We start from the raw sequence: 22,108 nt of genomic DNA, 5'->3' as shown, positions 1-22,108 counted from the left end.
TGAGCTTCACCAGCCCCCACAGCCACCTTGAATGGCAGGTCTCCTTCAGGCAACCCAGCCAGACAGCACAGGCCTGCCCTGGCGCTCACTGGGACCCGGGGCACTGACCTCCTGGATCTCACTCCTCACTCCCCCTCTAGCCCTGGGAAGCCCAAGCAGTGGTCTCAGACGGGGGAACGCAGGCTGGCTCCATTCAGATACATGGCAGAGGGTCTCAGGCCACAGTGGTGGCTCAGACTCAGACTGGATCATCGGCGGGCATGGTGGCAGAGCCGTGCTGGGGGAGGGGACCTGCCCCTCCTCCTGGAGCTGGGCCATCTCCCACGTCTCCTGTGAGGTTAGGCCCAGAGGCACTCGCCCCAATAGCCTCAGCACAGCTCAGCCTCCTCCTTTCAGACACCCCAGCACCGAGACTGACATGCAGCAGCCTTCGGCTACGAGGGGGCTAAGGAGAACAGCCGGCCCCAAGGATCAGCCACCTGCCCAAACACCTGGACTGGGCCCTTTCCTGGCCATTTTTCACACCCAACCCTCTGGCAGGGCTGTTGGGACAGGAAGGAGCACAGAACTCACAGCACTGAGTGGGCAGGGCTAGTGGTTGCCACCAGAACAACCCCCAAAGCTGCCTCTGTGCTGCAGCGGGAACAGGAAGGTGCTGACCCCCACGGCCAGCACGCAAGGACCGACCTTTAGCTCAGGCTCCTCAAAGTAATGGAGGGAGAGGGTCTTCAGGTCATGGGTGCCAGGGTCGTATTCCACCACCGAGAGCTACGGAGGAGAAAGTGGGTAAAGAGATAGCGCCCCTCGGTTCAGGTAGGCACCATCCACGTATACGGCATCTCCACGGACTTCAAAGGCCTGCAGGGAGCACTTCGCCCAGCCCTGAAATGCAGCCACCTCCTGGGAGGAGAGCCACAGCTATCCTGCACACAGCACAGGACAGGGCCCGCTGAGTTCAGCCAGCCCCTTGGAGGGACTAAAGAACAGCACCCGAGACACTACCCAGCACCGTCCTGAAGCTCACCAAGCTACTCCCCACGCCTCTACCCCTCATCCCAGGCCTGACCCACCACTGCCCCTCACTCCAGACCTGCAGCCCCCAGCTACTCCAGCCCCAGGCCTCTGAACCGGGGCTGGATCTAACCTCTCCCACCGCTGGACTGAGGGAGTGCATGTAGCTGCTGATCCATTGCAGGAGCCTGCCTCCCCCTCCACTCACCGCTCCGAAAGTTACCTTGGCATCCTTGAAGCTGAGCAGGAGAGCGTCCCTCTTGGCTCCCGCCAGCTGCACGCTGGCCATGGACATGACATTCCCAAAGAAGGAGAAAGAGGCCACCAGCTCCAACTTCTCCTTGTGGCCTTTGCCCTCTGCATGGGCTAGCAAGACAGAGGGTGAGTGAGAGGCCGAGGCTCTGGGCCTGGGCCCTGCCCCTGGGCTCCGCCTGACCCACTTCCACCCCCGCCCAGTGGAGAGGAGTCAGTGGCCTCACACATCTCACCGGCACGAAGCACCCCCAGATAGTCACGCCGCACTGTCCCCTCTCAATCCACTCATAAGCCCTCCTTCCAGCCCCAGTGCGACCACCTCGCTGGGCCACGGCCTTTCCCCAGCGACTGCTGCAGTGCTGGGAACTACTCCATGTCCCCCCCACGGAACTTCTCTCCCCCCCCGGGGATCACTCCCCTCAGCCTCCCACATACACACATTAGCCAAGTCAGCCAGATTTCACACGTTCTCTCTCCTTGCCAGCCGCTGGTCACTCCATCTGCCTCTGTCAGCCCCAAGAGACAGGCCCAGGGCAGAGAGCCAGGAGCTGCAGAATTGCACGACTCGCATTTCTTATTCCTGGGGACTCCCATTCGAAGGCCTGCCCCAGTGGGGAGGTTAGCAGGCAGGGAAATAGTGACCGACGCCAGTGTGACGAAGTGGGGAGTTTTCTTGGGTTTTGTGTGTTTTCCAGTAGGTTGCATGCAGAGGGAGTGGGACTCAGTGTCCCCAGGGGTTACTGGTTTAACGAGGTGAGGAGAGAGGAAATTTGTTGTGACAGAGGACCAGAGAGGGAACTTGGGACCCTGGCCGATGGCCTGGAGGATGGAGACCCCAGCGACTGGTGACCCGGAGGCCCAGCTCAGGAGTCACAGCCGGTTCTGGCCAGTGGGAGGACAATGGGTTGCGAAGAGAGGACCCCAGTGACCTACCCAGTCGGTTCCAGCCAGAGGGGCCAGAGGAGGGCCGAGAGGAGAGGAGACCCAGACCTTCCTGTTTATGACCCTGTTTACCTGGAGAGAAGATAATGGACAGGACAGAGGCGGTGCTTGGGGCTGGGGATATTGGAGACCCAGCTGGGAAGCAGGAGGCTTGGGGCTGGAGATGTGGAGCAGGCAGAGCCCACCTGGCTACAGGGGGACTGTGATGTGCTGGGCTGAGGGAGGCCAGGCCTGAGGCCCGGAGAGTTTCCTGTGCTGTGTTCAACTCTCAATAAACCCTCCTGTTTTACGCTGGCTGAGAGTCACTCCGGGCAAGAGAACAGGGTGGGGTGGGGTATCAACCCCTTCGGGGGTGAGGAGGCCCGAGGGGTCCACAGCGAGGGGACTCCCTGAGGGGGCCCACGGCAAGAGACAGATGTACTAAGGCTCAGAGAGGTGCAGCTCCAGGAGGTGGAGGGGCCTGACCCCGAGAGAGAGTGGCCCCCCGAGAAGGGCTGTTGCACTGAAAGGGGCCACCCACATGGGGCCACGAGTGGGCACGACCTGTGAGTCAGCGACAGCCAACATGTAAGTGGCTGACAGGAGAAAAGAAGGCCCCAAGGAGATGCTGCCCATGGAGATTTCCCAGCTCTCAAGAGTCCAGCTGCAGCTCATGAAGGGGAGGGCAAGTGCCAGCCCCTGGTGCATGGAAGGGGGGGCTGCTACTGAGTCAGTGCCAGAGAAAACCCTGGAGGCACCAGCATTTCCACAGCAGCTGTGACCCAAAGACCTTCCAGACTCACACCAAGTGTGGCTTGGATTCTACTTCCACCAGCTTGAAACGGAGGCTGTCCTGGGTTCCATCCCTCCCTGCTCTCCCCCCACACATTCCAACCCCGCCCCAGGGCGATCCCAGGAGCTGCAGCAGAGCCCAGACTGGCCCCGGTCCCACGTACCTGTGTTCCTGTCTCCTTTAGTGGAGGGCTGAAAGGAAGAGAAAGAGCTGCATCAGTAGCTGCACTCAGATAGCCTGGGCCCAGCGAGCCCAGCCGAGGCAGCTGCTGCCCTCCTCTGGGGCAAGTGGCCAAGGCATCTCTCACTTCAATGACAGAATGACATGAGTGCTCCTGAGGCCAAGGGGCTCTGGTCTTACTCAGAGGGGCAGCTCCAGAGCAGGCAAGGAACGTAGAAGCTCCCATCCCCAGCTCTGCCGCTGCCCCTCAATCTTGGCCTGCAGATCCCCCTGTTATTCCTGGGCTTCCCTCCCACCCCCAGGCTCTGCCCAGGCCTCTCAAGCGTGACCCACAAGCCCCAGCCCCCAGGCACATAGAATCTCAGGGTTGGAAGGGACCTCAGGAGATATCTAGTCCAACTCCCTGCTCCAAGTAGGACCAAGCCCCAGACAGATTTTTGCCCCAGATCCCTAAATGGCCCCCTCACGGATTGAGCTCACAAACCTGGGTTTAGCAGGCCAATGCTCAAACCACTGAGCTATCCCTACCCCCCGTGCATCTAAACCCCTTTGAAAATAAGAAGTGATACAAGTGCTAAGTACTCTAGTAACCCAGGCTAACCGAGCTCACCCAAACATAAGCACCGCTCTAGGTTCTCCATCTAGTCTCTGTCTAAGTCCCACAGATTCTCTCTCTAAGATCTGCCTTCCCTATCCATCCACGCAGCTAAAACACTTGTGTGGGCTCTCATCAGCTTGTATCTTGATTACCACAACCTCCTTCTCTCTGGCCTTGCTCCACTCATATCCTAGCCTGTCACTTTGAACGGCCAGATCTCTCACTGTTGGGGGGAATTTTGCACCACTGCACGTGTGCAGAATTCATGTTCCCCACAGATTTCTTCACTTCCCTGCAGAAAAATGCCTTTCTGATGGGGAAACCACAAGAGCGGTCACACGCTACTCCCCAGCAGCCTGGGTGTGTTGTTTTGGGTGCCCAGAGCAGCCAGCGGAGAGGGAATCACTGAGGGGCTGGGACACCCTGCACCAGGCTCAGCTGCTAGTCCCAGCTAGGTTGGGAAGGACAAGACTCTCTCTTTCCCTGCAAAGAGCAGCCGGGGCCAATCCACTCCCAGAAACCTCCCCCAGCTGCAGAAAGCTCTGCACCTCCCCGCCCACTTCCTGCCCACATTGCTCCTCAGTCGCAGGGGAGGGTTCATTGTACAGGGAGCTGCTCCCCAGTTTGTCCAACCCCTGTGTATCCAGAACGCCCATACCCAGAACCCCTGCCGAGCCTCACCCCGCCCACATCTAGAACGCCCCCCCCCCCCACCAAGCTGCACTCCACTGAGCCTCACCCCCTGCATCTGGAGTTCCCCGGCACCCAGAGTACCCCACACTGAGCCCCACTCCCTGTACCCCCACCACACCTCTCCAAGCACCACCCCTTCTACATCCAGACCTGTGCCGAGCTCCTCCCCTCTGCATGTGGTTCCCCATTCCTGCACACAGACCATCCCACACTGAGTCCCCCACACTCAAAGCTCCACCCCAACAAGCCCCCACACACAGACCCAGACCCCCATCCACCTTCATCTGGATCCCCATGCAGAGTCCTATTCCCCTTTCACCTGGAACTCCCCGAGACCCTGTGCATCCAAATCTCCCACACACCTGGACCCCCGACCAAGCCACCCGCACCCAGATTACCCCGCACAGAATCCTCTCACCCCACACTAAGCCTCTCAACACTTGGAACCTGCTGGGCTGAGCCTGCGTGCCCCATACCTGGATCGGGGGCCAGGGCTGGATGTGCGTATGAGACTCTGTCCCTCTTGTTTGCTATCTTGGTGCATCTGGTGAGGAGGGTACTCCTGGGGGAATTCTGCACCACTGCACATGTGCAGAATTTATGTCCCGCCCCCAGATTTCTTTGCTTCCCTGCAGAAAAATGACTTTCTGACAGGGAAGCAAAGAGAAGCCACAAGAGTGGTCATGTGACCCTCCCCAGCAGTATGTTTTGGGGTCCCAGGGCAACCAGCAGAGAGGTAAATCACTGTGAGGCAGGATGCAGGACTGGGGAAGACCCAGCTGGTGGCTGCTACCCTGTGCTGGGCTTAGCTGCTAGTCTCAGCTGGACTGGAGAGGACGGGACTTCCTCTTCCCCTGCACGGCTTCTGGGGCTGGATCAGACCCACCCCCCGATTTCTCCCCTGGCTGAAGGAAGCTCTACAAACTTCCCTCCCCCACCTCCTGCACCCATCGCTCCTCAGCTGCAAGGGGTGGGATCCCTGTGCAGGGAGCTGCTTCCCCATCTGCTGTGCATCCAGACCCCCTCATACCCAGACCCTCCCACCGAGCTTCATACTCCCACACTCAGACCTCTCCTCACTCGATGAGCCCCACTCCCCCTGCACCTAGACCACCCTGACAAGCCACCCACACCCAGATCCCCGCCCCACTGAGCCCCAATCAGTTGCATCTAGACCCTCCACTGAGCCCCCCATACCCTCCAGCCAAGCTCTATTCCTCCCACACCCAGCCCCCCCGCTGCAGAGTCCCTTTACCATTGCACCCAGGAACCCCACCCCACCAAGCCCTTGTGCATCCAGATCCCCCCACACCTGCCTCCCCCCACTGGGCTATCCGCACCCAAATTGCCCCACACAGAACCATCTCAACCCACACCTGGATCCCCCCACACTATGGTCCTGCCTTGCTGAGCCTGCCTGCCCGCACCTGGTATACTTGGCACAGAGGGGCACATCCCTGGAGTGTTTCTCGGGCAGGTCTGGTCCTTGCACTGTGTCAGGGTTGGGTGCAGCCTCACCATTGAGTACATGTCCCGGGGGAACTGCACAGGGGGAACCTCTATGCAGCCAGTGGCCTGTGCTCCTCAGTGCTCTGTTGGAGCCTCCACATTTATTTGATAAATATAATTTGCAGAATTTTAAAATATTGTGAGCAGAGTTTTTATATTTTTGGCACAGAATGCCCTCAGGAATAGGAGGGGCAGGGCCCCAGGGTGTTTCTGGGGCAGGTCTGGCCCTTGCACTATAACAGGGTCAGGTGCAGCCCCATTGCCATATCTGTGTCGGGTGGGGGGCACTGCAGGGGAATTTCCCACCTCAGTGCAGCCAGCAGCCTGTGCTCCCCACTGCCATGCTGAAGCCTCCACATTTATTGACAAATAAAATATGCAGAATTTTAAAATATCATGCACAGAATTTTAATGTTTTTGGTGCAGAATTCCCTCAGGAGTAATTTTCAAACAAGCTCTTTTGTGCTTCCTGCCCTGCTGCCCCTCACACTTGGGAGGCGCCTGCTGTAAACATCCACAACACTGCCTCAGCACCCTCCTTCAAAACCCTCCTCAAAAGTCTCCTTTGCCGTGAGACCTACAAAAATCTTAACAGTCAGGCTGCTGGTGGGCTGAGACCACAGCCTACCATGCTCAACAATACCGTCTCAGTGCTTCCTTGCACTCTCCCGCCTGTCTGTTGTATCTTTCCTTTTACTTAGATAGGATGCTTACTGAGACAGGAGCTGCATTTTTGTTGTTTGTACAGCCCCTAGCACAGGGGGGTCCGGGTCCATGACTAAGGCTCCTAGGCACTATGGAAATACAAGTAATAAACAATAATAATAATTTACAAACACAGTTCCAGATTTCCTCTTTCCTTTGTAATTTATGAAAAATTTCCTGGAAGGCGTCCAAAGTTTTTATGGTTTTGCACCTCCACTCAGAGGAGAATTAGTTCTGAGGACCCAGGGGTCTAAAAATATAATGCTTTAATTTGATTAAAACACAAATTGGATTTGAGTTAGGAACACAGGACTGTAAGTGAGTCACTGAGTCCTGTCCCTGGTATCACAGGCAACCCATAGACGCACATAGATAGGATCTGTAGAAACAACTGCAGCACAGAAAGACACAGAAGCCTGGGTGGGATTGCTGGACTGTTTGGTGAGAGGACAAGGTACCTCCGAGTCATGGTTGAGCCTGTACACATAGAGCTGAGATGTTCCTGCCACTACCAGGTTGCGCTCTGCGTTGGAGAAGAAGTTGCAGTACATGGAGAACTCCACCCCCGTTGGGGGGTGGGCTTGTCTGTACACTGCATACATCCCTGGGGAACGTCAAGGCCATCAACCTGCCCAGGGACACAAAGGAAAGAGAAAGACAAATCAGCTGTGAGACCCACCGATAAGCCAAGGGTTCCCAGAGAGACCACTGCTGTCCCTGGCCCTGCAAGATGGTGAGACATCCCAGAGACCAATCCCTCTCCCCTGGGCACACCAGGTCCTTGGCCATAAGACAGGCCCTGCCTTGGCAGCCTGAGCCTCCTGCCAACCATGAGGTACACGTTTCCCCCAGGGAACATCTTCGCCCTGCTCCTCTGGGGAGTCACTGGCTCTTGGGCTGAAGACATTACGCGGCCAATGTCCTCAAGCGAATTCGAGTCCTGGGTCGAAGGAAAACCTCCTCACCACCTTAGCCAAGGAACCTCCCAGCCCCAATCAGAGCCTGATGCTGGGGCAGAACGAGGGGGGCTGTTAACCCCTGGCTGCAGGGCCCAGCCCCAGGACACAGCCCCACACGCCTTCCCTGGGGCCCAGGACACGGGGCGGGGGGGGGCAATACTGGCCAGCAACCCGTGCTCCCCCCGGAGTCACAGCAGATCCCAGTGGCTCTGGCTGTGAACAACAGAGCAAGGGAGCCCGAGAGCCCTCCCCATCCCTGGTTCCCCCAGGGACCCCCCCACACCCATGGCCCCTCCCCCACCCACCCCAGGGCACCGCCCCCCCAAGAGCCCTCCCCACCCCTGGTTCCGCCAGGGACCCCCCCACACCCATGGCCCCTCCCGCACCCACCCCAGGGCACCGCCCCCCCCAAGAGCCCTCCCCACCCCTGGTTCCCCCAGGGACCCCCCCACACCCATTGCCCCTCCCCCACTCACCCCAGGGCACCGCCCCCCCGACACCCCTCCCCACCCCTGGTTCCCCCAGGGACCCCCCCACACCCATGGCCCCTCCCGCACCCACCTCAGGGCACCGCCCCCCCGAGACCCCTCCCCAGGCTCCCACACACACACCCCCATGGCCCCTCCCCCACCCAGCACACCCCAGGGCACCGCCCCCCCCGAGTCCCCTCCCCCACGGACCTGCTCAGACCCGACCACCCCTCAGGGAGCCCCCGAGACCCCCCCCTGCCCCGGGTCCCTCACCTGCCAGGACCCCCCCTCTCCTCATGCAGCCGCCGGAAGCGCCGGGTCCCGCGGCCGGGCTGAGGGAACCATAGAGAACAGTGACGTCAGAGCCAGAGCGCCGCGAGGGGGCGGGGCTACCCGGGACCATAGAGCCGGGGCTGGCCAGCCTGGCCCCCCCCCGCGGAGAAGATGGACTGCGCCTGCGGCGCCCTGGGGCGGGGTTCGAACCCAGTACCCAGCGCTAGGGCGGGGCGCGCTGCGCAGGCGGTGGGGGCTGAGCCGGGACCGGGGGGCAGAGTCGGGCGGGGACCGGACCCCCCCTGCTAAGCGCCCCCAGCACCCGGACACCCCCCGCTGCGCCCCGACCGCCTTCAGCGGGACCCCTGCACGGTCCCCTCCCCCTACCACCCTGGGCATCCGGAGCCCCCCACGGAGCCCCCCACCCCACACCGAGCCCTGTGCATCCGGACACCCCCACAGAGCCCCCCAAACCCCGAATCCCCCAACGAGCCCTGTGCATCCGCATCCCCCCACAGAGCCCCCCAAACCCCGAATCCCCCAACGAGCCCTGTGCATCCACATCCCCCCACAGAGCCCCTCAAACCCCGAATCCCCCAACGAGCCCTGTGCATCCACATCCCCCCACAGAGCCCCCCCAACCCCGAATCCCCCAACGAGCCCTGTGCATCCGCATCCCCCCACAGAGCCCCCCCAACCCCGAATCCCCCAACGAGCCCTGTGCATCCGCATCCCCCCACGGAGCCCCCCCAACCCCGAATCCCACAACGAGCCTTGTGCATCCACATCCCCCCACGGAGCCCCCCCAACCCCGAATCCCACAACGAGCCCTGTGCATCCACATCCCCCCACAGAGCCCCCCAAACCCCGAATCCCCCAACGAGCCCTGTGCATCCACATCCCCCCACAGAGCCCCCCCAACCCCGAATCCCCCAACGAGCCCTGTGCATCCGCATCCCCCCACAGAGCCCCCCCAACCCCGAATCCCCCAACGAGCCCTGTGCATCCGCATCCCCCCACGGAGCCCCCCCAACCCCGAATCCCCCAACGAGCCCTGTGCATCCGCATCCCCCCACAGAGCCCCCCAACCCCGAATCCCCCAACGACCCCTGTGCATCCGCATCCCCCCACAGAGCCCCCCCAACCCCGAATCCCCCAACGAGCCCTGTGCATCCCCATCCCCCCACAGAGCCCCCCAACCCCGAATCCCCCAACGAGCCCCGTGCATCCACATCCCCCCACAGAGCCCCCCCAACCCCGAATGCCCCAACGACCCCTGTGCATCCGCATCCCCCCACAGAGCCCCCCCAACCCCGAATCCCCCAACGAGCCCCGTGCATCCACATCCCCCCACAGAGCCCCCCCAACCCCGAATCCCCCAACGAGCCCTGTGCATCCGCATCCCCCCACAGAGCCCCGTCACCCCCGAATCCCCCAACGAGCCCTGTGCATCCACATCCCCCCACAGAGCCCCCCAACCCCGAATCCCCCAACGAGCCCTGTGCATCCACATCCCCCCACGGAGCCCGCCCAACCCCGAATCCCCCAACGAGCCCTGTGCGTCCGCATCCCCCCACGGAGCCCCCCAACCCCGAATCCCCCAACGAGCCCTGTGCATCCGCATCCCCCCACGGAGCCCCCCAACCCCGAATCCCCCAACGAGCCCTGTGCATCCGCATCCCCCCACATAGACCCCCCACCCCGAATCCCCCAACGAGCCCTGTGCATCCACATCCCCCCACAGAGCCCCCCAACCCCGAATCCCCCAACGACCCCTGTGCATCCACATCCCCCCACAGAGCCCCGTCACCCCCGAATCCCCCAACGAGCCCTGTGCATCCACATCCTCCCACAGAGCCCCCCAAACCCGAATCCCCCAACGAGCCCTGTGCGTCCGCATCCCCCCACGGAGCCCCCCAACCCCGAATCCCCCAACGAGCCCTGTGCATCCGCATCCCCCCACGGAGCCCCCCCAACCCCGAATCCCCCAACGAGCCCTGTGCATCCGCATCCCCCCACGGAGCCCCCCCAACCCCGAATCCCCCAACGAGCCCTGTGCATCCGCATCCCCCCACGGAGCCCCCCCCAACCCCGAATCCCCCAACAAGCCCTGTGCATCCGCATCCCCCCACAGAGCCCCCACAACCCCGAATCCCCCAACGAGCCCTGTGCATCCACATCCCCCCACAGAGCCCCCCAACCCCGAATCCACCAACGAGCCCTGTGCATCCACATCCTCCCACAGAGCCCCCCCAACCCCGAATCCCACAACGAGCCCTGTGCATCCACATCCCCCCACAGAGCCCCCCCAACCCCGAATCCCACAACGAGCCCTGTGCATCCACATCCCCCCACAGAGCCCCCCCAACCCCGAATCCCCCAACGAGCCCTGTGCATCCGCATCCCCCCACAGAGCCCCCCAACCCCGAATCCCCCAACGAGCCCTGTGCATCCGCATCCCCCCACGGAGCCCCCCCAACCCCGAATCCCCCAACGAGCCCTGTGCATCCGCATCCCCCCACAGAGCCCCCCAACCCCGAATCCCCCAACGAGCCCTGTGCATCCGCATCCCCCCACAGAGCCCCCCAACCCTGAATCCCCCAACGAGCCCTGTGCATCCGCATCCCCCCACAGAGCCCCCCAACCCCGAATCCCCCAACGAGCCCTGTGCATCCACATCCCCCCACAGAGCCCCCAACCCCGAATCCCCCAACGAGCCCTGTGCATCCACATCCCCCCACAGAGGCCCCCCAACCCCGAATCCCCCAACGAGCCCTGTGCATCCACATCCCCCCACAGAGCCCCCCCAACCCCGAATCCCCCAACGAGCCCTGTGCATCCACATCCCCCCACGGAGCCCCCCAACCCCGAATCCCCCAACGAGCCCTGTGCATCCGCATCCCCCACGGAGCCCCCCAACCCCGAATCCCCAACGAGCCCTGTGCATCCGCATCCCCCCACGGAGCCCCCCAACCCCGAATCCCCCAACGAGCCCTGTGCATCCGCATCCCCCCACGGAGCCCCCAACCCCGAATCCCCCAACAAGCCCTGTGCATCCGCATCCCCCCACGGAGCCCCCCAACCCCGAATCCCCCAACGAGCCCTGTGCATCCGCATCCCCCCACATAGACCCCCCACCCCCGAATCCCCCAACGAGCCCTGTGCATCCACATCCCCCCACAGAGCCCCCCAACCCCGAATCCCCCAACGAGCCCTGTGCATCCACATTCCCCCACAGAGCCCCGTCACCCCCGAATCCCCCAACGAACCCTGTGCATCCACATCCTCCCACAGAGCCCCCCAAACCCGAATCCCCCAACGAGCCCTGTGCGTCCGCATCCCCCCACGGAGCCCCCCAACCCCGAATCCCCCAACGAGCCCTGTGCATCCGCATCCCCCCACGGAGCCCCCCAACCCCGAATCCCCCAACGAGCCCTGTGCATCCGCATCCCCCCACGGAGCCCCCCCAACCCCGAATCCCCCAACAAGCCCTGTGCATCCGCATCCCCCCACAGAGCCCCCCCAACCCCGAATCCCCCAACGAGCCCTGTGCATCCACATCCCCCCACAGAGCCCCCCAACCCCGAATCCCCCAACGAGCCCTGTGCATCCACATCCTCCCACAGAGCCCCCCCAACCCCGAATCCCACAACGAGCCCTGTGCATCCACATCCCCCCACAGAGCCCCCCCAACCCCGAATCCCCCAACGAGCCCTGTGCATCCGCATCCCCCCACAGAGCCCCCCAACCCCGAATCCCCCAACGAGCCCTGTGCATCCGCATCCCCCCACGGAGCCCCCCCAACCCCGAATCCCCCAACGAGCCCTGTGCATCCGCATCCCCCCACAGAGCCCCCCAACCCCGAATCCCCCAACGAGCCCTGTGCATCCGCATCCCCCCACGGAGCCCCCCCAACCCCGAATCCCCCAACGAGCCCTGTGCATCCGCATCCCCCACAGAGCCCCCCAACCCCGAATCCCCCAACGAGCCCTGTGCATCCGCATCCCCCCACAGAGCCCCCCAACCCCGAATCCCCCAACGAGCCCTGTGCATCCGCATCCCCCCACAGAGCCCCCCAACCCCGAATCCCCCAACGAGCCCTGTGCATCCGCATCCCCCCACAGAGCCCCCAACCCCGAATCCCCCAACGAGCCCTGTGCATCCACATCCCCCCACAGAGCCCCCCCAACCCCGAATCCCCCAACGAGCCCTGTGCATCCACATCCCCCCACGGAGCCCCCCAACCCCGAATCCCCCAACGAGCCCTGTGCATCCGCATCCCCCCACGGAGCCCCCCAACCCCGAATCCCCCAACGAGCCCTGTGCATCCGCATCCCCCAACGGAGCCCCCAACCCCGAATCCCCCAACGAGCCCTGTGCATCCACATCCCCCCACAGAGCCCCCAACCCCGAATCCCCCAACGAGCCCTGTGCATCCACATCCCCCCACAGAGCCCCCCCAACCCCGAATCCCCCAACGAGCCCTGTGCATCCACATCCCCCCACAGAGCCCCCCAACCCCGAATCCCCCAACGAGCCCTGTGCATCCACATCCCCCCACAGAGCCCCCCCAACCCCGAATCCCCCAACGACCCCTGTGCATCCACATCCCCCCACAGAGCCCCCCAACCCCGAATCCCCCAACGAGCCCTGTGCATCCGCATCCCCCCACAGAGCCCCCCAACCCCGAATCCCCCAACGAGCCCTGTGCATCCACATCCCCCCACAGAGCCCCCCAACCCCGAATCCCCCAACGAGCCCTGTGCATCCGCATCCCCCCACGGAGCCCCCCCAACCCCGAATCTCCCAACGAGCCCTGTGCATCCGCATCCCCCCACGGAGCCCCCCCAACCCCGAATCCCACAACGAGCCCTGTGCATCCGCATCCCCCCACGGAGCCCCCCCAACCCCGAATCCCACAACGAGCCCTGTGCATCCGCATCCCCCCACGGAGCCCCCCCTACCCCGAATCCCCCAACGAGCCCTGTGCATCCACATCCCCCCACGGAGCCCCCCACCCCCGAATCCCCCAACGAGCCCTGCGCATCCACAACCCCCCACAGAGCCCCCCAACCCCGAATCCCCCAACGAGCCCTGTGCATCCACATCCCCCCACAGAGCCCCGTCACCCCCGAATCCCACAACGAGCCCTGTGCATCCACATCCCCCCACAGAGCCCCTCAAACCCGAATCCCCCAACCAGCCCTGTGCATCCACATCCCCCCACAGAGCCCCCCAACCCCGAATCCCCCAACGAGCCCTGTGCATCCACATCCCCCCACAGAGCCCCCCCAACCCCGAATCCCCCAATGACCCCTGTGCCTCCACATCTCCCCACAGAGCCCCCCCAACCCCGAATCCCCCAACGAGCCCTGTGCATCCACATCCCCCCACAGAGCCCCCCCAACCCCGAATCCCCCAATGACCCCTGTGCCTCCACATCCCCCCACAGAGCCCCCCAACCCCGAATCCCCCAACGACCCCTGTGCATCCACATACCCCCACAGAGCCCCCCTACCCCCGAATCCCCCAACGAGCCCTGTGCATCCACATCCCCCCACAGAGCCCCCCAACCCCGAATCCCCCAACGAGCCCTGTGCATCCACATACCCCCACAGAGCCCCCCAACCCCGAATCCCCCAACAATCCCTCTGCATCCACATCCCCCCACAGAGCCCCCCCAACCCCGAATCCCCCAACAATCCCTGTGCATCCACATCCCCCCACAGAACCCCCCAACCCCGAATCCCCCAACGAGCCCTGTGCATCCACATACCCCCACAGAGCCCCCCAACCCCGAATCCCCCAACAATCCCTGTGCATCCACATCCCCCCACAGAACCCCCCAACCCCGAATCCCCCAACGAGCCCTGTGCATCCACATACCCCCACGGAGCCCCCCCAACCCCGAATCCCCCAACGAGCCTTGTGCATCCACATCCCCCCACAGAGCCCCCCTCAACCCCGAATCCCCCAACAATCCCTGTGCATCCACATCCCCCCACAGAACCCCCCAACCCCGAATCCCCCAACGAGCCCTGTGCATCCACATACCCCCACGGAGCCCCCCCAACCCCGAATCCCCCAACGAGCCCTGTGCATCCACATCCCCCCACAGAGCCCCGTCACCCCCGAATCCCCCAACGACCCCTGTGCATCCACATCCCCCCACAGAGCCCCCAACCCCGAATCCCCCAACGAGCCCTGTGCATCCACATCCCCCCACAGAGCCCCGTCACCCCCGAATCCCACAACGAGCCCTGTGCATCCACATCCCCCCACAGAGCCCCTCAAACCCGAATCCCCCAACCAGCCCTGTGCATCCACATCCCCCCACAGAGCCCCCCAACCCCGAATCCCCCAACGAGCCCTGTGCATCCACATCCCCCCACAGAGCCCCCCCAACCCCGAATCCCCCAATGACCCCTGTGCCTCCACATCTCCCCACAGAGCCCCCCCAACCCCGAATCCCCCAACGAGCCCTGTGCATCCACATCCCCCCACAGAGCCCCCCCAACCCCGAATCCCCCAATGACCCTGTGCCTCCACATCCCCCCACAGAGCCCCCCAACCCCGAATCCCCCAACGACCCCTGTGCATCCACATACCCCCACAGAGCCCCCCTACCCCCGAATCCCCCAACGAGCCCTGTGCATCCACATCCCCCCACAGAGCCCCCCAACCCCGAATCCCCCAACGAGCCCTGTGCATCCACATACCCCCACAGAGCCCCCCAACCCCGAATCCCCCAACAATCCCTCTGCATCCACATCCCCCCACAGAGCCCCCCCAACCCCGAATCCCCCAACAATCCCTGTGCATCCACATCCCCCCACAGAACCCCCCAACCCCGAATCCCCCAACGAGCCCTGTGCATCCACATACCCCCACAGAGCCCCCCAACCCCGAATCCCCCAACAATCCCTGTGCATCCACATCCCCCCACAGAACCCCCCAACCCCGAATCCCCCAACGAGCCCTGTGCATCCACATACCCCCACGGAGCCCCCCCAACCCCGAATCCCCCAACGAGCCTTGTGCATCCACATCCCCCCACAGAGCCCCCCCAACCCCGAATCCCCCAACGAGCCCTGTGCATCCACATCCCCCCACAGAGCCCCCCAACCCCGAATCCCCCAACGACCCCTGTGCATCCACATCCCCCCACAGAGCCCCCCAACCCCGAATCCCCCAACGACCCCTGTGCATCCACATCCCCCCACAGAGCCCCCTCCCCCCACACCCGAATCCCCCAATGACCCCTGTGCATCCGCATCCCCCCCACAGAGCCCCCCACACCCGAATCCCCCAACGACCCCTGTGCATCCGACCCCCCCACAAAGCCCCCCCACCCCTGAATCCCCCAACGACCCCTGTGCATCCGCATCCCCGCCCCCCACAGTGCAGGGCCGGCTTTAGGCCGATTCGCCCGATTCCTGGGAATCGCGCCCCGCGGCTAAGAGGGCCCCGCGCTTTAGGTGCCCTTTAAATTCTTTTACTCACCCCGGCTGCGGGCGGTCTGCTCCGGGGTTTTCCATGGCCCTGCTCACCTGACCAAAGCACCGGCGGGAGCGCGGCTGCCCCACAGCCCCACTCTCTCAGCTAGAGCTCCAGCCGGAGCGCGACGAGCCCCGCGGCCCCGCTCTCCCGGCTGGAGCTCTGGCCGGAGCGTGGCAAGTCCCGTGGCCCTGGTTGGAGCTCCGGCTGGAGCGTGGTAAGTCCCATGCCCCCGGCTGGAGCTCCAGGTCCTTTAAATAGCCCCCAGAGCCCTGGGGTAGTGGGGGGCTCTGGGGACTATTTAAAGGGCCAGGGCTCCAGCTGCCTCTGCCACCCCAGTCCTTTAAATAGCTGCAAGAGCCCCACCACCCCCATGCATTTCCCAGGGCTCCCATGGCTATTTAAAAGGTCTGGGGCGGGGTAGAAGGAGGGGAGTCCCAGGCCTTTTAAATAGCCCCCAGAGCCTTGGGATAGTGGGAGGCTTGGGGGCTATTTAAAGGGCCAGGGGTCCAGCTGCCTCTGCTGCATCCCCTGCCCTGCCCGCACCAGCCCCGCCCCCCGCTGCCTGCAGCCAGCTCTGCACCCCGTGCCCACTGCCAGCCCCTACCAAACCCCCTGCCTTGTCTCCAGCCAATCCCTGCCACACACCCCTGCCCGCCCCAGCCCTGCACTGCCCGTCCTGCCCTGTCTCCAGCCAACCCCTGCTGCACCCCCCTGCATGAAGCCAGCCAGTCCCATACTCCTGTCTCCAGCCCTGCCAACCCCTGTTGCACCCCCCTGTGGCCCTGCCTGAAGCCAGCCTGCCCCACACTCCCCTGTCTCCAGCCAGCCCCGCACCCCTTGCCCTGCCTGCAGCCAGACCCTACCTCCAGTCAGCCCCTGCTCTGCCTCGAACCAGCCCCATGTCCACTGCTGCCCTGCAGTTCCCAGGCCAGTAACCTGCACACCTGCTTCAATTAGGGGGGCAGGAAGCAGCGGGGACCCACACATGTGCACACCCCCAGGGAGTGGCGTGGACCTACACGTGAAACGGCAGTCATTAATAACCAATCAACAGCATATATGATGCAATGTACATAATATACAATTTTATTATTTATTTAGTTATGGAAAGTAAATAATACATGGAAGAAATGGAAGGCTTTTTTTTACACTTTTTTCTTTTTAAATCCTGCCAGGGCCCCGCTGAAAGTGTTCGAATTGGGCCCCGCACTTCCTAAAGCCGGCCCTGCCACAGAACCCCCTGACCCCACACCCGAATCCCCCAACGACCCCTGTGCATCCACATCCCCCCACAGAGCCCCCAACAGAGCCCCTTCCCCCACACCCAATCCCCCAACGACCCCTGTGCATCCGCATACCCCCACAGAGCCCCTCCCCCACACCCGAATCCCCCAACAACCCCTGTGCATCCACATCCCCCCACAGAGCCCCCAACAGAGCCCCTCCCCCCACACCCAAATCCCCCAATGACCCCTGTGCATCCGCATCCCCCCACAGAGCTCCCAACAGAGCCCCTCCCCCCACACCCAATCCCCCAACGACCCCTGTGCATCCGCATCCCCCCACAGAGCTCCCAACAGAGCCCCTCCCCCCACACCCAATCCCCCAATGACTCCTGTGCATCCGCATCCCCCCACAGAGCTCCCAACAGAGCCCCTCCCCCCACACCCAATCCCCCAACAACCCCTGTGCATCCGCATCCCCCCACAGAGCCCCTCCCGCCACACCCGAATCCCCCAACAACCCCTGTGCATCCGCATCCCCCCAGAGCTCCCAACAGAGCCCCTCCCCCCACACCCAATCCCCCAACGACCCCTGTGCATCCGCATCCCCCCACAGAGCCCCTCTCCCCACACCCGAATCCCCCAACAACCCCTGTGCATCCACATCCCCCCAAAGAGCCCCCAACAGAGCCCCTCCCCCCCACACCCAAATCCCCCAACAACTCCTGTGCATCCGTATCCCCCCACAGAACCCCCTTACCGCACACCCAGAATCCCCCAATGAGCCCCTGTGCAGCCGCATCCCCCCACATCTGAGCCCACTCACCCCACACCCAGAATCCCCCAATGAGCCCCTGTGTATCTCAGTTCCCCCCACATCTGAGCCACCCTCAGAACCCCTTCACCCCACAGCCGGAATCCCCCAATGAGCCCCTGTGCAGCTGAATGCCCCCCACAGAACCCCCTCACCCCACACCCAGAATCCCCTAATAAGCCGCTCACAAGCGGACCCAGGTTCGCTGGACACCCAAATGGAGCAGTTGTACAGAATCAATAGGGATGGAATCAAGAGGTGTCTTTAGACACATCCTGGTGGGGCCATACCAAATTCACGCCCATTCCGGTCAGTTTCACAGCGGCTGTACAGGTCTGGAGAAGATACTTTAAGCCAATGGAAGAGAGAAACTCTCCTACCGACAGCGCTGCCTACTGGGTGGGGGGCCCTCGGGCTGGTATAACTATGGAGCACGGGGGTGGATTTTTCACACCCTCGAGTGATGCCGTTATACCGCAGCAGTGTGTAGTGTAGACTTTGGCAAAGACTCCTACTGACTTCCATGGGAATTAGATCCGGCACCCTGAGAAATTCCTCTACAAACCTATGGCAGGATAATGTTTTCGATTAGATTCTGGAGGATGATGCAAAGCACCTACAGAGACGTGACTGTGACCTTTACATGTGTGAACGTGTGTAAAATATTGCTCTGTTTTAATTTAGGCCCATCAAATTATTTTACTCGAAAACCAAGAAAAGCTAACCCAAGGGAAAGCCGATTGCTTGTACGTGAAGCTAAAGACAGTGTTTCTGTAGTAAGACAATGCTTACGTAACTCTCACACCAGGGAGACGGTGATTCGTAATCACACGAGAGTGCTCGGTTCCTTTTATTCAAGAATTTGGTTTTATGTTAATGTTGATTTCTAAGTGGTAGCTGGTAAACATGGCAAATAATTAAGTTAAAATAAAAAGTGATTAAATAAGGAATGTAACCTGTCTTTGTGATTTCAAGTCCATTGTAATTTAACTACCACTAACGTTTGGTGAATCCGGAAATCAGACCTCTACATATTATTAAGCCCCTTGCCACCCCCCCCCAGATAGACATCAAACTACGCCCCTGGAGGGGGTCTTGGTTTCCCAGCAGCCCTGGGGCACACAGAGGAACTGTGCGTGCTCAGGGCCATGGCTCGTTGGCTGCCAGGGCTGTGTGGCCCCTGAGGGCTCCAAGCTGTACCGCTGGAAACCAGCCTCTCCCTGACCTGGGAGATTTCCTGAGACTCTGGCCCACGTGGCTCCTGGCCCAGGGCCTGTGGTGCTGGGGGTCGGGGCTCTGCCTTATATGTGCCTCCGAGGCTGGAGCCCCCATGGAAAAAAATAGGTGTTCTGCACCCACCAGCCACAGCTGTTTGGATGGCTCGGGGCAGTGCATGAGGGAGGGTGGAGAGCAGTGAGCAGTGGGCAGGTGGGGCTTCAAGGGAGGGGTCAGAGTGGGGGCAGGAAGAGGCAGAGCGGGGGTGGGGCCTTGGGACAGAACAGGGGTGTTGCACCCCCTGGGGGAGAAGAAAACTCAGCGCCGAGGCTGTGCCCCTTCCTGAGGACTGGCCCTGTGACCTGCCAGCCCCTGGCACAGCCTCTAAGCAGCTGCCAGAGGGGGTGGGAACCTTCAGCCACTTCTGGGCCCCATTGGCACAGGTGCCTGGGCATGTCCCACCCCCACTGCCAGGCCTGCTTATTTCCTGGAGCCCCCCTGCCCCGGGCCCATCACAGCTCCACCCTCGCCCACAGCAAGGCACAGAGAGCCTGGGAGACACATCATTTTATTGTCCGTGGTGCAGACGGGCAGGAGCCCGGCCAGGGCCAGTGCGGGACTGGGGCCTGGCATGAGCAGTCACGGATCCCCCGGCACAACCAAACCGGTGGCCTCCTCCCAGCCCCTTCCCCTCTCCCCACTCCAGCAGGGCAGGGGCGGCATGTGAGCAGCCGTGTGGGCTCAGCGTGGGGCAGAGGGCCTGTGGGGGGAGTTTGGGGTCCACGGAGGGACTGTGTGAAATCAGGCCCCCTTGGGCCAGAGGCTGAGCAAGCGACGGGCCTGGCAGGGAGCCCCAGGCCATCCCTGTCCAGAGGGGCTGTCCCCAGCAGCGTGGGGGCAGGGCCACAGGACCTGAGCCAAGTCCCAGGGAGCGGAGGGCGCTGGGCGAGCAGTGCTGCGGGCCGGGAGGGGCAATCCCTGGGGCGGGGGAGGAGTGTCCCTGAAATCTGTGTTTGGGGTGGCTGCCCTGGGGTCCTCTTCCTCAACCCCCTCCTCCTTGCTAGTCTGGGTGAGCCTCGGTGGGCGGCGTGGGGAGAGGCTATTTCAGCTGCAGGGGGTGAGTGTGAATGGTGCCATCCCTCTGAATGCCAGCGCAGGGCCCGGGGGCTGGGTATGAATGGTGCCATCCCTCTGAATGCCAGCGCAGGGCCCGGGGGCTGGGTATGAATGGTGCCATCCCTCTGAGTGCCCATGCACGGCCCAGGGGGTGGGTGTGAATGGTGCCATCCCTCTGAGTGCCCACAGGGCCCGGGGAGTGGATATGAATGGTGCCATCCCTCTGAGTGCCCGTGCACGGCCCAGGGGGTGGGTGTGAATGGTGCCATCCCTCTGAGTGCCCGTGCACGGCCCAGGGGGTGGGTGTGAATGGTGCCATCCCTCTGAGTGCCCACAGGGCCCGGGGAGTGGATATGAATGGTGCCATCCCTCTGAGTGCCCGTGCACGGCCCAGGGGGTGGGTGTGAATGGTGCCATCCCTCTGAGTGCCCGTGCACGGCCCAGGGGGTGGGTGTGAATGGTGCCATCCCTCTGAGTGCCCGTGCACGGCCCAGGGGGTGGGTGTGAACGGAGCCATCCCTCTGAATGCCAGCGCAGGGCCCGGGGGCTGGGTATGAATGGTGCCATCCCTCTGAGTGCCCGCAGGGCCCAGGGAGTGGATATGAATGGTGCCATCCCTCTGAGTGCCTGTGCAGGGCCCAGGGGGTAGGTGTGAATGGTGCCTCGTCTCTGAGTGCCCACGCAGGGCCCAGGGAGTGGATATGAATGGTGCCATCCCTCTGAGTGCCTGTGCAGGGCCCAGGGGGTAGGTGTGAATGGTGCCTCGTCTCTGAGTGCCCACGCAGGGCCTGGGGGGTGGATGTGAATGGTGCCATCCCTCTGAGTGCCTGTGCAGGGCCCAGGGGGTAGGTGTGAATGGTGCCTCGCCTCTGAGTGCCCGCAGGGCCTGGGGGGTGGATGTGAATGGTGCCATCCCTCTGAGTGCCTGTGCAGGGCCCAGGGGGTAGGTGTGAATGGTGCCTCGCCTCTGAGTGCCCGCAGGGCCTGGGGAGTGCATATGAATGGTGCCATCCCTCCAAGTGCCTGTGCAGGGCCCGGGGGTAGGTGTGAATGGTGCCTTGCCTCTGAGTGCCCACGCAGGGCCCAGGGGGTGGATGTGAATGGTGCCTCACCTCTGAGTGCCCGCGCAGGGCCCGGGGGGTGGATATGAATGGTGCTATCCAAGTGCCCGCGCAGGGCCTGGGGAGTGGGTATGAATGGTACCATCCCTCTGAGTGCCTGGGCAGGGCCCGGGGGATGGGTGTGAATGGTGCCATCTCTCTGAGTGCCCACGCAGGGCCGGGGGGTGGATGTGAATGGTGCCATCCCTCCGAGTGCCTGGGCAAGGCCCAGGGGGTGGGTGTGAATGGTGCCTCGCCTCTGAGTGCCCATGCAGGGCCCAGGGAGTGCATATGAATGGTGCCATCCCTCCGAGTGCCTGTGCAGGGCCCAGGGGGTGGGTATGAATAGTGCCATCCCTCCGAGTGCCCGCGCAGGGCCCAGGGGGTGGGTGTGAATGATGCCTCGCCTCCGAGTGCCCACGCAGGGCCCAGGGAGTGGGTGTGAATGGTGCCATCCCTCTGAGTGTCAGCGCAGGGCCCGGGCGGTGCGTGTGAATGGTGCCATCCCTCTGAGTGCCAGCGCAGGGCCCAGGGGATGGGTGTGAATGGTGCCATCCCTCTGAGTGCCAGCACAGGGTCCGGGGGGTGGGTGTAAATGGTGCCTCACCTCTGAGTGCCCGTGCAAGGCCCGGGGGGTGGGTGTGAACAGTGCCATCCCTCTGAGTGCCCGTGCAGGGCTCGGGGGCCAGGTGTGAATGGTGCCATCCCTCTGATTGCCCATTCAGGGCCCGGGGGCTGGGTGTGAATGGTGCCATCCCTCTGAGTGCCCGTGC

At 63.0% G+C, this 22,108-nt stretch overlaps 2 protein-coding genes across 3 annotated transcripts in view; one reads left to right on the top strand and one right to left on the bottom strand.

Moving 5' to 3' along the window:
• CPSF1 (cleavage and polyadenylation specific factor 1) overlaps positions 1–8,471 on the bottom strand; it is a 53,116-nt gene extending 44,645 nt beyond the window's left edge. Inside the window, exons 1-5 of one of the 2 annotated variants that reach the window (XM_030554007.1) lie at positions 8,368–8,471; positions 7,124–7,293; positions 3,144–3,171; positions 1,235–1,377; positions 688–768 (exon numbers count right to left, since the gene is read on the bottom strand). In XM_030554007.1, coding sequence (XP_030409867.1) covers positions 688–768; positions 1,235–1,377; positions 3,144–3,171; positions 7,124–7,267 — 396 coding nt within the window. In that variant the 5' untranslated portion in view covers positions 7,268–7,293; positions 8,368–8,471. The remainder of the gene's footprint in view (positions 1–687; positions 769–1,234; positions 1,378–3,143; positions 3,172–7,123; positions 7,294–8,367) is intronic. The other variant, XM_030554008.1, reaches the window with a different exon arrangement.
• Positions 8,472–12,167: 3,696 nt separating this feature from the next.
• On the top strand, positions 12,168–12,995 carry LOC115647203 (vegetative cell wall protein gp1-like; the record flags this gene model as incomplete). Its single annotated transcript, XM_030554015.1, has 5 exons — positions 12,168–12,359; positions 12,437–12,525; positions 12,659–12,797; positions 12,876–12,908; positions 12,987–12,995. Coding segments are annotated over 5 exons (462 nt in total), but the record flags the coding sequence as incomplete, so codon positions are not given.
• Between the last annotated feature and the right edge of the window lie 9,113 nt (positions 12,996–22,108).

This window comes from Gopherus evgoodei, chromosome 2 (genome assembly GCF_007399415.2).
Source record: "Gopherus evgoodei ecotype Sinaloan lineage chromosome 2, rGopEvg1_v1.p, whole genome shotgun sequence".
Taxonomy (NCBI): domain Eukaryota; kingdom Metazoa; phylum Chordata; order Testudines; family Testudinidae; genus Gopherus; species Gopherus evgoodei.
Note: the sequence above shows the minus strand (reverse complement) of the source record. Positions and strands in the feature narration are given on the sequence as shown.